This window comes from Sapajus apella, unplaced genomic scaffold (assembly GCF_009761245.1).
Source record: "Sapajus apella isolate SASKATOON/1434 unplaced genomic scaffold, GSC_monkey_1.0 scaffold36, whole genome shotgun sequence".
Classification (NCBI taxonomy): Eukaryota; Metazoa; Chordata; class Mammalia; order Primates; family Cebidae; genus Sapajus; species Sapajus apella.
The window spans coordinates 32,619,808-32,635,625 of NW_022436976.1; the positions used below are offsets into that span (position 1 = coordinate 32,619,808).

Consider the following 15,818-nt stretch of genomic DNA (forward strand, 5'->3'; position numbering starts at 1 on the left):
GAGATTGCAGTGAGCTATGATCGTGCCATTGCACTCCAGCCTGGGAGATGGAACCAGACCCTGTCTCAGAAAATAAAATAAAATTCAACATTAAAAAAAAAAAGCAAAACCACTTTTAACAAACTAAGAATAAAAGAGAACTTTCTTAATCTGAAAAAGGACATGGGCAAAAAACCCCTATAGCAATAGCAATACTAATGGCAAAATGTTGAAAGCATTCCTTTTAAGATCAAGACCAAGACCTGAGTGCCTCACATCATGCTTTTATTCAGTTTTGTGCTGGAGGGTTCAGCCAGGGCTGTAAGGTGAACAAACAAGCAAGAAAGCAACACATTTAAATATATGTGTGTGTATATATACATGTATATATATATAATATGGTGTAAGGATTGAAATGGAAGAAGCAAAGCTATTATTGTTTGTTGATGCTATGCTTAACTACATAGAAACCCTCAAAGAATAAGAGAATTTAGTAAGTCAACAGAATACAAGATAAAGTCGCAATAGTCAATTTTATGTCTACACACTCACAAAAAACAGAAAATGCAATAAAACAGAACATTATTTACAGTAGCATAAAAATAAGATATATGAGAATAGAGCTTTAAAAAGAGATTCAACACTTTTATGAAGCAAAATAAAACTATGGAAGCAAGATCTAAATAAATTAAAAGATATCCTGGTAACAAATCAGAAGAGTCAATATCATAAAGATGTTGATTCTCTCAAATTGATTTAAAAGTTTTCCTGCAATTACAATAAAAATCTCAATTTTTTTTCTGGAACTTGACAAGCTTTTCTCTAAAATGTTTTATTGAAGACTAATACATTCCTTTTTTCTTTTCTTTCTTTCTTTTTCTTTTTGAGACAGAGTATCGCTCTTGTTGCCAGGCTAGAGTGTAGTGACATGATCTCGGCTCACTGCAACATCTACCTCCCAGATTCAAGCAATTCTCCTGATTCAGTCTCTGAATAGCTGGGATCACAGGCACACGCCACCATGCCCAGCTAATTTTTGTGTTTTTAGTAGAGACGGGGTTTCACCATATTAGTCAGGCTGGTCTCAAACTCCTGACCTCACATAATCCACCTGCCTCGGCCTCCCAAAGTGCTGGGATTACAGGTGTTAGCCACCACACGGGGTGAAGACTAATACATTCCTGAAGAAGACAAAGACTTTGCCTGGCAAAGTATTAAAAATTATCATTAACTTACAGTAATTCAGACAGAATGGTACTGACAAAGACATAGACAAGACAACCGATGGGAACCCAAAAACAAACACAAACATATACAGAACTTGATTTTATTTCAGAGCAGCCACTTTAGTTTTGGGTGTAAGGATAGATTTGTCAATATGTGATATTGGACAATTAGCAGATCTTAAAGAAAACATGATATTAGACTCTTACATCAGTCTTTAACCAGGTTAGTTAATGACCTGTATGAGAAAAGGAAAGGTATACTACTTTTAGAAATTTACACAGACGAGTAAGTTTACTGGAGAGGGAAGGTTTTTAAAATAAGACAGAGACAAATCATAACAAAAAAGAATGATAGATTCAGTTACATTAAAAGTTATAACTTCTGGGCCGGGCGTGGTGGCTCAAGCCTGTAATCCCAGCACTTTGGGAGGCCGAGGCGGGTGGATCACGAGGTCAAGAGATCGAGACCGTCCTGGTCAACATGGTGAAACCCCGTCTCTACTAAAAATACAAAAAATTAGCTGGGCATGGTGGCACGTGCCTGTAATCCCAGCTACTCAGGAGGCTGAGGCAGGAGAATTGCCTGAACCCAGGAGGCGGAGGTTGTGGTGAGCCGAGATGGCGCCATTGCACTCCAGCCTGGGTAACATGAATGAAACTCCATCTCAAAAAAAAAAAAAAGTTATAACTTCTGTTTATCTAAAGACATAATAGATAAGTCATAAACAGGGAAACACATATAAACAATAAAAAGTTAATAACCAGATTATATAAAGAATATTTATAATCTATATGAAAAGACAACCCAATTAAAAATAGGCAAATGAACAGCAATTTCACCAAAGAGGAGGCACGAATGACTCACAAACATAGTACAACATATTCAGTCTCAGTAATCAGGAAAATGCAAATTTAAACCACAGTGAGACACCGTTTCACACCTACCAGATTGGCAAGAGTTAAAAATTAGTCAATTTCCAATATTGGTAAGCATGTGGAACAATGGGAACTTTCAGACATTGCAGATGAACATATTAGTTGGTAAAACTGATTTGGAAAACGGTTATCACCTATTAACTTTGACCATCTGTATCATCTGTGACCTAGCAATTCCATTGCCACATATATAACCTACAGAAACTCTTGCACATGTACATTAGTATTCAAGAATGTTTATAGCAGCATTGTTAAGAAGATAGTCAAAAATTAGAAAAAAACCCCACAAATGTCCATAAACAGTAGCTGATTTATAAGTAACATTCCATTCATACTATGGAATGCTATATAACAGAGAAGAAAATTAACATTTTTCAACAGTATTGATGAATCAACAACTCAACAACATTGGTGAATCTCAAGAGCATGGGGTTGAAAGAAAAAAGCATTCAATAGCTGGGCATGATGACAGGTGCCTGTAATCTTGGCTACTCAGGAAGCTGAGGCAGGACCCAGGAGCTAGCTGTGCTAAATCCCAAGAGTTTGAGGCTATAGTGGGCTATGATCTCATTGTGAATAGCCATTGCATTTCAGCCTGAGTAACATATTAAAATCCTGTCTCAAAAAATATTGATGTAATTTAATTTACATAAATTCAAAAATAGGCAAAACTAGTATATTAAAACCTATCAGGAAAAGCAGTGGAATGATAAAGCACAATTGAAGGATAAAACACAAAATTTAGGATTGTTGTTACTTTGGGGCAGGAAGAGAAACAAAATTAAAACTCCTCTTTTAAATAATCAGCCTGTGAGATCATTAAGATTTACATTCTTAATAGCGGCCACCCTGAGTTTTATTGATTATAGCCTGGAACCAAGGGAAGCACATGACCCCCCGCCAGAGTGAAATTGCCCTGACCTAACCCCCTCCCAAGGGTCTGCACGCTGTCAGGAGGCAGGGCAGAGCCAGCCTTACTAACTCTAACAGGAGCCAGCCCCTCACCCTGATCTCTGGACTCCACAGCTAATAGCTAAAGATTCTTAGCACTGTTGCCAAACTGTCTTCCCCAAGTACCACATTCACCATTAATCAATCAATGAATCAATCAATGCATTAACAAGCCCTAGGAGAAAAGATAAGATTTAATTACAATTCAGTGACAGTTCGCTTTTCTTTTTTAGAGATGGGGTCTTGACCATGTGCTTTTTGGCCTTGCAGCCTCATGGTAGCTTCACGAAGGAAGGAGTCTTTGAGTTAAGAAAGCTGAAGCTGTGGAAGGTTGACTTCCCAAGAGCTTTGGTAGCTGTGAGAGCCCTAGAGAGAAGCAGGGGGCTGAGAAGCAGTGAGTCTGTTCACCACACAGTCTGTTCTGTGCTCACTGTGGTGAGGCCCCGGGTGCCTGCTGCCTTAAAGGGCAGAGGCAGACATCAGAGAAGACAGAGCAACAAGGAATCTCCAGCCGCTGATCCTAAGTTCTAACCACCTTACCAGAAATAAGATGTTAGGCATTTTACACAAGAAAGAACAGAAAACCAAGGTTTTACTATGCAAGCCATGCCCAGAGCCGAGTGCCTGGGACAATGTACTAGATACTTTGCTTTGTCTGCCCAGTGTATCCACTTTTCTAACTGCTACTACACACATCTACAGAGTTGCCATAGAAACAGCAACCGTAAAAAAATGTGACCCCGCCCACTGCCCCTACTGGCTGCAGGTGATTGGTCAAAACTGGGCCAATCAGAACCTTCCCTGAGAACCATGGCACCGAAGTGAAATAGAGGTGCTGGTGGCCATGCTTCTTCCCTGTGGACCAGAATAGTAGTGGAGATGGGTTCATTAGAGAAAGAATAATGTAACACAAATGTCACCACCAAATGTAGGCTCTATAAAAGCAGGGAATATTGTCTATTTCTGTTTATTACAGTATTCCAATTGTCTAGAATATGCCTGGCACACAGTAATAATAATAGTAAGGTAGATAGGTAGGTAGATAGATAGGTAGGTAGGTAGATAGATAGATAGATAGATAGATAGATAGATAGATAGATAGACAGAGATAGAGAATAGATAGATAGTGCTTACTACGATCAGACCACTGTCCTAAGCTTCATACATGTAATTCATTTGCTCCTTATAACAACTCTATAAAGTAGAATATTATTATCTCCACACTCCATATGAGAAAACTAAAACTGAGGCACAGAGTAACTTGCCTACAGTTCCAAAAAGAGTAGACGAAGGAGCTAAGATTCAAACACAAGTTGTTTGGTTCCTGAATTTGTGCTCTTAATACCTTATGCCATCTCTCAACATATATGTGTTGAATGAAGAATGAATGAATGGATCAGACATGTAGAAAGGAGAGCTGGTGCGACAGATAATTCCATTAACAATCAATACCTAGTCGAGAGGGTCTTTGCAGCTCAGTTCTGCTCTTGTCCCTGGGCTCTGTGAAACCCATGCTCACCCAGTCTTATAAATGGGACCGTTTTATGATTCTACAACCTGCGCAGCTGCACAGAGCCCCACACTCAGAAGGGCCTCTGTGCTTGGTTTAATGCTCTATTGTCACCATCACTAAATTCTTAAAAATTTTACCCTTGAACTTGTGTCTTATAAGCAAAGCCTGATGGGACAATGAAGCATGCACACAAACAGAGAAAACATGTGCAATATACGGGCTGCCAATGGTCCTCGCCACTTCATCCTCATACAGCATGTGTGATGCCCCGTGAGCACAGAATTCCGGTAAACTGGCAACACATGGGAGTTTAGCCAGACTCAAATAGGTGCCAGGTAAGCGTGTTATGTCTACAATTGAGTAAGCAGAGGCACCAACATTCATGAGAAACCTTACTTTTCTCAAACCAGAACTTGCGTCAAACACAGGAAGGAGAAAAAATTGCATTCTAAAAAAATGCAAACAACCAAGGAATCTTGTCATATCCTTTCTTACTAGTGTTACTCACCTGCATTAGCCAATTGCTTAAACACTGAAAATGATACATCGATGGCAAGGGAATGAGAGGACCACCAGAGTTCCTTTTCCTTTCAATTCTTCCTTACTCATCAGTGAATGAAAGATAGAGAGGATGGACGGATGGAACGGATAGGCATTGAGAAGTGAAATAAAAACAGTTGGGTTAGTTTTGTGCAGCATTTCCACCATCTGGTAAAAATTTCCACCATCTGTAAAAATACATATGCATGTATGAGCTGCTAAATACAAACTGTATAACTTTGGTGACTCTGCATGTGAGTTAAATACTCTTACATTTGCATTGTAAACTAGCATCGTACAGTGAATGTAAAGATGAATGGCCAGGTGCCGTGGCTCATGCCTGTAATCACAGCGCTTTGGGAGGCCAAGGCGAGCAGATCACCTGAGGTGAGGAGTTTCAGACCATTCCTGGCCAATATGGTGAAACACCGTCTCTACTAAAAATACAAAAATTAGCCAGGCATGGTGGTGTACACCTGTAATCCCAGCTACTCGGGAGGCTGAGGCAGGAGATTCCCTTTAACTTGGGAGGCGGAGGTTGCAGTGAACTGAGATTGCACCACTGCACTCAAGCCTGGGTGACAGAGCAAGACTCCATCTCAAAAAAAAAAAAAAAAGATGAATGGTAAAGTTCATGCTAATAATTTAATATTGTTATTTTTATTTACTTAAGAATGTGAAAATTGCAAATAAAAAACATCGTGATAATTTGAAAGAGAGAAACTGTGGAAGAAATGAAGCTGTATATTTTAGTACCTTTGATGCACTTTTTTTCTTGCTTTTTGAAAAAAGGGCCCTACATGTTCATTTTGCAGCAGACCCCACAAATTGTGTTGTCAGCCCTGCTTATAAATTCCCTTTCTACCACAGCCAGCTTGATTTAGTTTCCTAGTATTTACTAACAAAAGTCCTAATTTGGAAACTTAATCTAAACATGCTGGGGGTTTAACTTTATACTTTGTTCTAGCTTTTATATTCAAATGAGAGGAAGTATGATGCAATGTAAAGGCCATGAATTCTAAACTATTTAAGTTTTTTTTTTTGAGACTGGGTCTCACACTGTTGCCCAGGCTGGAGTGCCATTCCATCACGGCTCACTGCAACCTCAAACTCCCAGGCTTCAAATGATCCCTCCACTTCAGCCTCCTGAGTACCTGAGACCGCAGGCACACACCACCATGCCCAGCGAATTTTTAAAATTCTTTGTATAGACAGGGTCTCCCCATGTTGCCCAGGCTGGCCTCAAACTCCTGACTCAAGCCATCCTTCCACCTCAGCCTCCCAAAGTGCTGGGATGTCAGGCGTGAGCCGCTGGGCCCGGCCCTATTTAATTTTGATTAATTTCAATTTAAGTAGTGTGATTGATACTATGCAATTGTACTGCACAGACCTAGAGCTCCCACGCTTCACTGACCCAGTGAATATGGAGGCTCCCTGGCTCCCTTCTAGGTGAAGGTGTCAGAGTACCCAACCAGAGCCTGGTACACAGTCGGTGCTCAACACAGAGCAGCTGAGCGGCTTATGGGCGCCCAGGCCTGGTTCCCATTAAGTGACAGATCTAGACTGGCAGGGTTGAAAGGGAAGAAGGAAGGCATGTGTGTGAGCTGCCACCAGGGAGTCACTTTCCCCCATCCTCTGAAGCAAGTGTGGGAAAGGACTAGCCCTTGGCGAGGTCAGGACAGCCCCTTGGTGACTAAGGCTCATAGGAATCCACACCCAGCTGGATTCATTGTCCACAGAAAGCCTTCTCGGAAGGGCCCAGCCTCCAGCAAGCCGGGGTGATATGTCAGGGAAATTAAGGCGCCTCTGGTATGGCTCTGGAAAGCAGCCAACATACCCCGAGCCGTCATCACGACAGACCCAGATGGGAGCTCACCCAGCCAGACCTAAACTCATTTTGACACACAGCGGAAGGCGCGAGGCCTCAGCCCCGATGGCCACTGCAGCCCACCGATGCACTGGGGCTCCCGGAGGCCCTGCTCTCACACCTCTGGCCTGAATCAGGCTGTCCTCTCCCCTCTCCCTTGACTGGCACCCCCTTCCCTGGCTTACTGAGGTCTCTGACTAAACCACATCTCCTCTGGGCAGCCTTCCTATTCCCGCCTTCCCAGGCAGAGTTGACCCCCCAATCATTAATCATTAGCTAAGAAGTCCCCTGCTGCTCCCCCCACAGCATAACCCAGGCAGAGGGCCATGAAGAACAGCTCCACTGCACGAAGCTTCCGCAGGGTGGGGCAGCTGCACCTGTGACTTGTGCTCATTTTCGCCACCACAATTTCTCTTCTCTGCTACAGCATCTCAGTCTGTGCAGCCCAAGCCTCCCCAGAAGTATCTCTCAGGCCACCTCCTGCCCATTAGACCACTCCTTGCTCCTCAGGCCATCCCTAGCCCCACCCCCGCCAATATACCCTCCAACTGTGAGAATTCCCCATCAAGGTGTTTTCAAATGACATGGTAACAAGCAGAGACTTCATTTTATTTTCATAGATTCTTATTTCCTTGTCAGAGCCACTTAAAAGGGAGCTGGGTGAATCCCCAGCTGGTAACTGTGAAGGGCCTGAGTAAGAGTGAGAAAAAGAAAGCGTATTATTGCATGTAGGGTAATCAGGGAAGGCTTTGAAGAAGAGGGGGGTTTGACCTGTGACTTTAGTGACAAGGAAGGACATTCTAGGCCAAGGAAATAGCACGGGTGAAGGTGTGGAAGCCTGAGACAGGATGCATCGTTCCAGGACCCTGCAGTGGTTTGGTGTCATGGGAGCCAGAGGGGTGACGGAAGGAGGAGGAGGTACTGCCGAAGGGGTGAGAAGAAGCAGGGCGAAAGTGCCTTGCAGGGGAGCATAGACTTGATGCTGCAGGCTGGGGTTTCCCAGGCGTGTTCTCCAAACACCAGGCCCAGGGAGTTCTCCGCTCCAAAGGAGGGGTGGGATTCTGTATTCCCCACTTGGAAAATTCCTCCGACACAGGCTGCTATTGTAAAGGCTCTCATAGTCACTACCTGGGGCAAGGCACCGGGCCATGCTCTCACCATGTTGCATGCAGCATCATATGACCCTCATCGCCACCCTATGAACTAGGTACTGTTGTATCGTTCCCATTTCACAGGGAAGTTAAGAAATGTTCCCGAGGCCACACGACTAGTGGATGGTAGAGAGAAGATTTCAACTCTAGCAGTCTGACTTTGAGCTGGCCCAGAGGAAACAGGCTGCTTAACTTTTTGTCTTGTCCGGCATTTCTCAAATTTCTTTTTATGTAATTATGGAAAAAGTGTTTTTCACATCTAGTGACATTGTAAAAGGCAGTTGATTCTTTGTCCGTGGTGAGCTATTACGGGGTTCTGATCGAGGAGACTTGATTTGATTTGCAAATAATCTTAGGAAACTCATTATCAGTCACTTATATTTTAGTGTGAATTAGTCCTTTCTTGGGGTCTCTCCACTTTCTTATAAGCTCCCTGAGGGCAGGTACTGTCTGATTCACTGCTGTGTTCCTAGTGCCCAGGAGGTGTGGCACTCAATGGTGCTGTAAGAGCATTTGCTAGAATGAACTGAAATTCTCCTGTTGAAGACCATAGGGACAGTGGAAAGAAAGGCTGTAGTCTGGGAGGCAGGCGGTGGTAGGGTCAGCGCGTGGGAGAGAGAGAGGAGTCAGTGGTGGCCCTGGGGGAATGTCCTGGGAATCGGAGTCTTGGAGCTGGAGTAGAAAGCAAGACTCGCCTATATCATGGCATGGCTAAAGCCCAGGTCTGGGCTTGGTGTGGTGGCTCATGCCTACAGTCCCAACACTTTGGGAGGCCAAGATGTGAGGGTTGTTTGAGCCCAGGAGTTGATCAAAACATAAATCCAAACACCTACTCTGCATGTTTTCTCTTCTGGGGAGTAACTGACCACCCGATTATTTGGAAAATGAGGCATTTGTTGGAGTCAAAGGTGTAGCAAGAAACTTTTGGTTTTAAGAGTCAAAGTCAGAGAAAAGCACTCTCAGACTTGTATTCACCCCCACCCCCACCCCCAAGCTACTGCAAAAAGCAGGGGCTTTGGAAGGTTGGTTTGTTGAAATGAAGTTCCTTAGAAGATACCTGGGCCCATTTTTCTCATTCTAAAAAGACTGGGACCCAGAGAGAGCAAGGTCACAGAGCTGATGAAGCTGGCATCAGAATCCTCCCAGTCGGGAGCTCCTTCCATGGCTTCAGAGCCTGTGCCGCAATCCCCTCTCCCCAACCCTCCCCGACCCCCCGAGAGAGCTCCCCTTGGCCCCGTCCTCTTCATCCTCTGCCCCTGTGCACACCCCACACTTTACCTACCACCCTCACTGCAGACTGCACTTCCCGTTCCCTGCGCCCCCTGTCTGCTGCTAATGAGATTACAGATCCTTGGTGAAATAGACAAGGGTTAATTCCCCCTGGCTTTATAGGGCAGGGCCCCGCAGGCCACAGGAAATAGCAAAAAGAAACCCTTTCATCAAAGCACTAAGTGTGATGATGACCCTAAGAGTCCGTGCCCCTGTTGAGCACACCAGGGTTCAAACTGTGTTTCCAAATATCCTCTGGGTGGAATTTTGTACCAGCCCTAACAAAGTAGATGCTGTTATCATCTCTATTTTACAGATGGGGAAACTGAGGTACAGTGAGATCAAATGCTTGTCCGAGGTCACACAGCTAGGAAGTGGCAGAGCTAGGACCTGAATGCATGTGTCTTGGGGTCTGTTATCTTTAAAAATAATAGGCCCAGAGAGCCTGCGGGGTGCCCAGCATTAGGCTTGAAACAGCTCTGAGGCAAATGCATCCTATTTGCCTGTGAGTGGCCCAGCCCCCCTGTGAACTCATGTCCCCTGGACTCAAATCTACCTTCCCCACAATACTGCCAAGCACCCTTGAACCTATCTGCCTATTCATGTGGTGGAAACCAGGCTGGCTGAGGCCTGACTTCTGACATCTGTGACCGCGGCCAAGGGACTGGCTCCTGGGGTCTCAGTGTCCCTTTCTGAAAAATGAAGGTGGGAACCCTGGGGTCTGTGGGACGATTCCCTGTGATTAGCGTAGTTAAGACAACCAGCCCAGGCCTGGCCCACAGCACATGCACTCACCCATCTCAGTTTCTTTATCTGGCAAATGGCCGAATGAATAGTACTTATTTCTTGGGATTGGTGTTAGGATTAAATATGCCAGAACATGTAACATTCTTCTAGAATGGCACCTGGGGCACAGTAAATGCTTAATTAATGCTGAGGATAACTGGTATCTTACTGTATCTTATTTTCAGTTCTTTCTGGAAGGAAGCAGGGGTAAAGATCAAACCAACCAAGCAAATGTTCCTCTTGTTCCTCCCAGTACCTGGTCCACTCAACTGTTTAAGAGGAGCACTTGGCTTTGAGGGCTGAACTCCCAGGTCATGTGGTCTGCTCTAATTTCCCAGGCCCTAATCTTCTCCCAGCTCCTAATGATGCAGCTGGTAATAGGATTGTGGCTTCCCTGCAGGGCGGCCACACAGGCATGGCTGTGGGGTTAGCGACTGGTGCTTAGCACCTCCGACCACCTGCCTGCTGAGCGGCTAGAGCCCTCAGCCCAGACCCTGTGCCCCAGCCAGCCTCCCGTACATGGAATGGTGCTGTGCCCCTTGCCAACAGGCCAGGCTTGCCATGGTGCCGCGTGCCATCCTGGCGCGAGGGAGGGACGTGTGCAAGCAGAACGGACTACTCATCCTGTCTGTGCTGTCTGTCATCGTGGGCTGCCTCCTTGGCTTCTTCCTGAGGACTCGGCGCCTCTCACAACAGGTCAGCCACCTACAGCATCTCGGGGTCCCTGTCCAGGAGGGGTGTGTGGACCTGAGGGATATGGGGTCCCATTCTCCCAGCTCCCTGGTGCCATGATAGTGTATGGGTCCCTCTGCCCCTCTGGGTCCCAGTTTTCTCATCTGTAACATGGGAGTGATAAACACCTTGCAAGACTAGAGGGAGGAACCAGTCACGTGGCTGGGAGTGATTACAAACCCAGCACCACCAGGTGAGGAGAGGCGAGGGTACCTCATGACGACAAACACAGGAGCGAGAGCTACTCTGGGGCAAGAGGGGGTCTTGTATGAGTTCAAACAGGCACCAGAGAACACCTCCTGAAGGCTACTCAAGTGACAAGAGATCCAGCAAGGGTGCTCTAGGCAGAGGTGGGAGCAGGCACCAGGTGCGGGGGCCAGAGCACAGGGGCCAGCAGGCCCGTAGGTTCTGTCACCATGCGTGGGCTTGCAGCAACCATGAGACGCTTTTGGGCAGAAGAGTGACAGGCCAGTCTGAGCTTGGGAGACCCCTCAGCTACTGAGTGGAGAGGGGTGGTATTGGGGCAGGTAGGGGGCCGAGTAAGGGGCAGCATGGGGGAGACGTGGCAGTGCTGATGAAAGAGGCAGATACGAGAACTGTTTTCAAAATGGGGAAGCTTCAGGATGTGGGGGCCGATTGGATGTGGGCTGGGGGACAGGGAGGCAAGCCAGGGCCTGGGTTTCCAGCCTGTGTAACAAGGAGCCCCTTTCCCTGTCAGCCCCCATCTCCTACAGGAGAGGGAGGGCTTCTCCCTTGGTGTTCAAGAAAGAAATCATTGTTCAACTGGGAAGCAAGGCTCTATCGAGGACTAATGCGGTGGGGGATAGGTGTCAAGACCTCCTGGGGAGAGAGATGGGACTCAACCACAAATAAAACTAAGTCCAAGACAGCTGGAGATTTATAGCCAGTGAGCAGAGGGAGGGGGTCAGGGCCAGAAAATGACTAGAGGAGACATCAGGGGAGGGGGATTCTTGCTGAAGGCAGGCCAGAGCGATCAGACATTGATCTGGGATGAGGAATTCAATCCTGTATCGGGATGCTGAAGGGTGAGGGATCCTCACTAAACTGACTTGGCAGGACTTTTGCTACAGCTGGAGACTATGCAGGCTGAAGACAAGCCCCAAGGACGAAGCCTAGTGGAAAAGGGCGCTCAGAGGAGCCTGCGTAAAGTGTGGTCGAGGAGAGAGGCTTTGTCAATGGGCTCCTGGAAGATTTGCTATTCCCAAAAAGTCCTCTTCCCACAGCTTACTGATGTCTAATGCTATCTCTACAACTGGGGTCAGCCATTAGACTTAGTCTTCCATTAAAAGGAAAACACCCACTCCTGGAGAACGGAGCCATGGCTAGAGAGACCCTGTTAAGCCTCGAGCAGTTATTTAGGAAGAAACATGGACTCTGGAGGTAGAGGAACCCTGAACTTTCACTCTGCTAGCAAATGGCTGGGCAAAATCCTCTCCCCTCTCTGGGCCTCAGTTTCCTTATCTGTAAAATGGGATGTGGGGCAGTATATGTCTACTAGAATTGTTATAAGGAATAAACCAAGGATTCATCAGTGCCCAGCATACAGTAGATGCTTACTACATGTTACTTCTCCCTCCCTCCCTTATCTACCTGTTCAAGTCCTACCTACAACGGGAGCCATCTCATCTCCCACAGCTGATGAAAAGTAACTGTGACTGCACTGCCAGCCGCCTGGCTTCAGAGCTGGTTATGTGGCTGTGTCTTTCTCCCACCAGGGTGAACACTGTTCAACAACACATGGGTTTTTTGTTGTTTTTTTAACCAAAATGTGAGCCTAGCCCTGTGTCAGGCCCAGAGAGAACACTCAAATATTTGCTGCATTAAACTGGCAATGGAACAAACAATCTGCAATCTGTTCTCTTTAATTTTCCTCAGCAACAAAAATATATCTCCTGCAGGAAGATTATTTTGTGAAAACAAATTGGAATGCCTATTGTTAAAAGCCAAACTCATCTGGGGCCTCCTTTGCCAAAGCTGCCTTTCCCATCTGTTTGGAAATGCAAATGTATTCCGGTCTGGATTAACCTGCCAGATAAATTGAAGGAAGGATGTAGAGTCTTAGAACAATTATTTGGCAGGAATTGGCTTTCTAGGCATCTTACTTCAAAATCCGGGATTTCTCTGTTTGATCTCTTTGCCTGTGACTCAGAAACTAAACCCTTCTTGTTTCATAAGATTATGCAACAGGCAAAAATTATAAACAATTTGGAAAATGGTAGAATGTTCTGTTTGTGAAAAGAACTTACAAAATCACAGGATTTTATCTTGGGATATGAGTATCTCACTTAAAACTACTGAGCATTTTGAGGCTTCCAGTTAAACCATGGCGAATCACAGTTGTATCCATTTTTTTCCTCCTCCCTAGAATTCCACTAACATTTTAGTAACGGGATTTTTAAAGAAAAAACCACCAAGAATAAAGAGAATATAAAAGGAGACAGTCGAGAAAAGAAATCGAGAGGCTACAACAAATTAGACAACATGGAGATGGATGGAGCTGAGGATTTCGTTCAGTGGAGCACAGAGAGCTGGAATCTTAGTCTGTGGAAGTCGATAGCAAGTCAGTTTGTCTTGTAAACTCCAGAACATAAAAGAGCAAGATGCTGACTGACTTTCGGATGGACAGCCCTCACGGCAGGGGGACAGGTGCTGATCTGGTTTTTGCACTGGGGCTGGGTGGGATGGTAGAGGAGTCTCCTTTATAGCAGAGTTTAGAGATCTTTTCTCTGAGGCTTCAGTGAGAGAAGCCTCTTCCTGCCTTTGGCTGGGAAGGAGACGGTGCCTAAGCTCAGCACTAAGAGGATGGGGTTGGGGTTGAAAGCCCGGCAGGGTTTGGAATTTTGTAACCAGAGCAGTTAGACCCCTATGTCCCTTCCGCTTCAGCTGGGGGACTCATCCACCCATCTCTACCCCCTTCCTGACCCAAGGAACCAGAGAAGCTGGACTTGGGGGCATTGGGCCACCCCTGTGTGTGCTGGGGAGAGGGCTGTGCTGCGGCACCTACTTCAAACTAATTAGCAGACATCTGTGTCTGAGTGGGGTCCCCAGCATGGCTTCTGATCGCTGTCAGCTGGGCTTAGGCACCTTCTCATTCCCCAGCCAAAGGCAGGAAGAGGCTTCTCTCACTGACACCTCAGAAAAAAAAATCTCTAAATTCTGCTGTAAAGGAGACTCCTCTACCATCCCACCCAGCCCCAGTGAAAAAGCCAGATCAGCACCTGTCCCCCTGCCCTGAGGGCCGTCAGTCACTTGACACGCCCCACTCATACACGCAGACGTTTAGCACTTCAGACTTACACATGAGCAGAAAGCCACGCCACCGGAAATGTGAGGAGGTTGCCAATGTGAAAGAGGGTAAATGAAGAGAAAGGGGCCTCTAATGAGAGAAACAAAGAGGAAAGGGGGTCTCTAGTGAAGCAGAGACAATGTGGGGAGGAGAAGGAACCTCTGTAAATCTCCTCTTAAGCTTTCCGGAGCTGTGAGTGAAGATATAGTTACCGTATAACAGAGGGGATGCAAAAAAAGAAGGAACAATCAGAGAACAAGAAATAATCTGGGGAAATTAAAAATAGAACTGAGATAAAAATGTGAGTAGCTGCCCAACACATAGGAAAGATAAATATTCGAAGTGTTGGAGACCCTAAATACCCTGATTTGAACATTACACAGTGTATGTAACAATATACCACTGTACCCCATAAATATGTACAATTATTATATAGTAATAGAAAATTTCTGGCCAGGCCTGGTGGCTCACGCCTGTAATCCTAGAACTTTGGGAGGCCAAGGTGGGCGGAGTGCCTGAGCCCAGGAGTTCAAGACCAGCCTGAGTAACATGGTGAGACCCCATCTCCAAAAAATAATAGTAATAATAATAATGTCAATAACCAAGATAAAGTCGTAGAAATCTCCCAGAAACTAAAACAAAAAGAAATGAAAATAGAAAAAGAAAATATAAAAAAATTAGAAGGTTCAATGTCCAGCTATCTAATGACACTTTTAGAGAGAGCTTGCAGAAGAAAAATTGAGGAGAAATCATTTGCAGAGAATCTAAGCAGTTTCTCAGAAGTGAAACGTAAGCATAGCACTGTCAATTTTGTTTAAAAAAGAAAGAAAACCCCATACTATGGCACATCACCATGAAATTAGCGAAAAGTGGAGATAAACAGATGATCCTTGGATGGTTCTGGTGGAATAAAACTGACCTCATCTACAGAACAGGAAATCAGAATGGCTTTGAACACCTTAAGCCACACTGGAAGCTAGAAGACAAAGGAGAAACACCTTCCAAACCTGAGGGGAAATTATTTCCAACTAAGAATCTCACACACGGCCAGGGTATTATCAGAGGTAAAGGTAGAATAAGGGCATTTTTACTCATGTAAGGACTCAGAAAAATTTCTCTCCCATCCACTGTTACTCAGAAATCTACCTAAGGAAATGTTTCAGCGAAACAAGGAAGTAAACCAAGAAGACAAGGGATCCCAGAAACAGGGGGCCCTCTAAAGGATAAGTCCCAGAATGACAGTCAAGAAGAGAACCATGACAAGCACTGGGTCTAGAGAGCAGCCGGTCCAAACTGGGCAGGAAGGTGGAGGGCTCATGGACCAAGGTCCCAGGCAGGATAAGAGAGAACCGACGTGCCTGAGAGAGCAGAAAATACTATTGTCAAGTAGTTTAGTAGACATGTTAAAATGTTTGGAAGAAATTAATGGGTGATTCCCAGAAAACAAGACATAAAAGTCAGTCAATTAACTTTAGGCTACAAGCAAGGAGCCATGGTTGTAGTACATTACTTGGCTCAAAGGTAAACACTATTTGACAATCAAAACATTATAAATTTTGAC

At 45.3% G+C, this 15,818-nt stretch overlaps 1 protein-coding gene across 3 annotated transcripts in view; it reads left to right on the top strand.

Annotated features, from left to right (window-relative positions):
• The first annotated feature begins 10,606 nt into the window (after window positions 1-10,606).
• SLC1A7 (solute carrier family 1 member 7) overlaps window positions 10,607-15,818 on the top strand; it is a 49,284-nt gene continuing 44,072 nt past the window's right edge. For all 3 annotated transcript variants that reach the window (XM_032296974.1, XM_032296975.1, XM_032296976.1), the window contains exon 1: window positions 10,607-10,914. In XM_032296974.1, coding sequence (XP_032152865.1) covers window positions 10,738-10,914 — 177 coding nt within the window. In that variant the 5' untranslated portion in view covers window positions 10,607-10,737. The remainder of the gene's footprint in view (window positions 10,915-15,818) is intronic.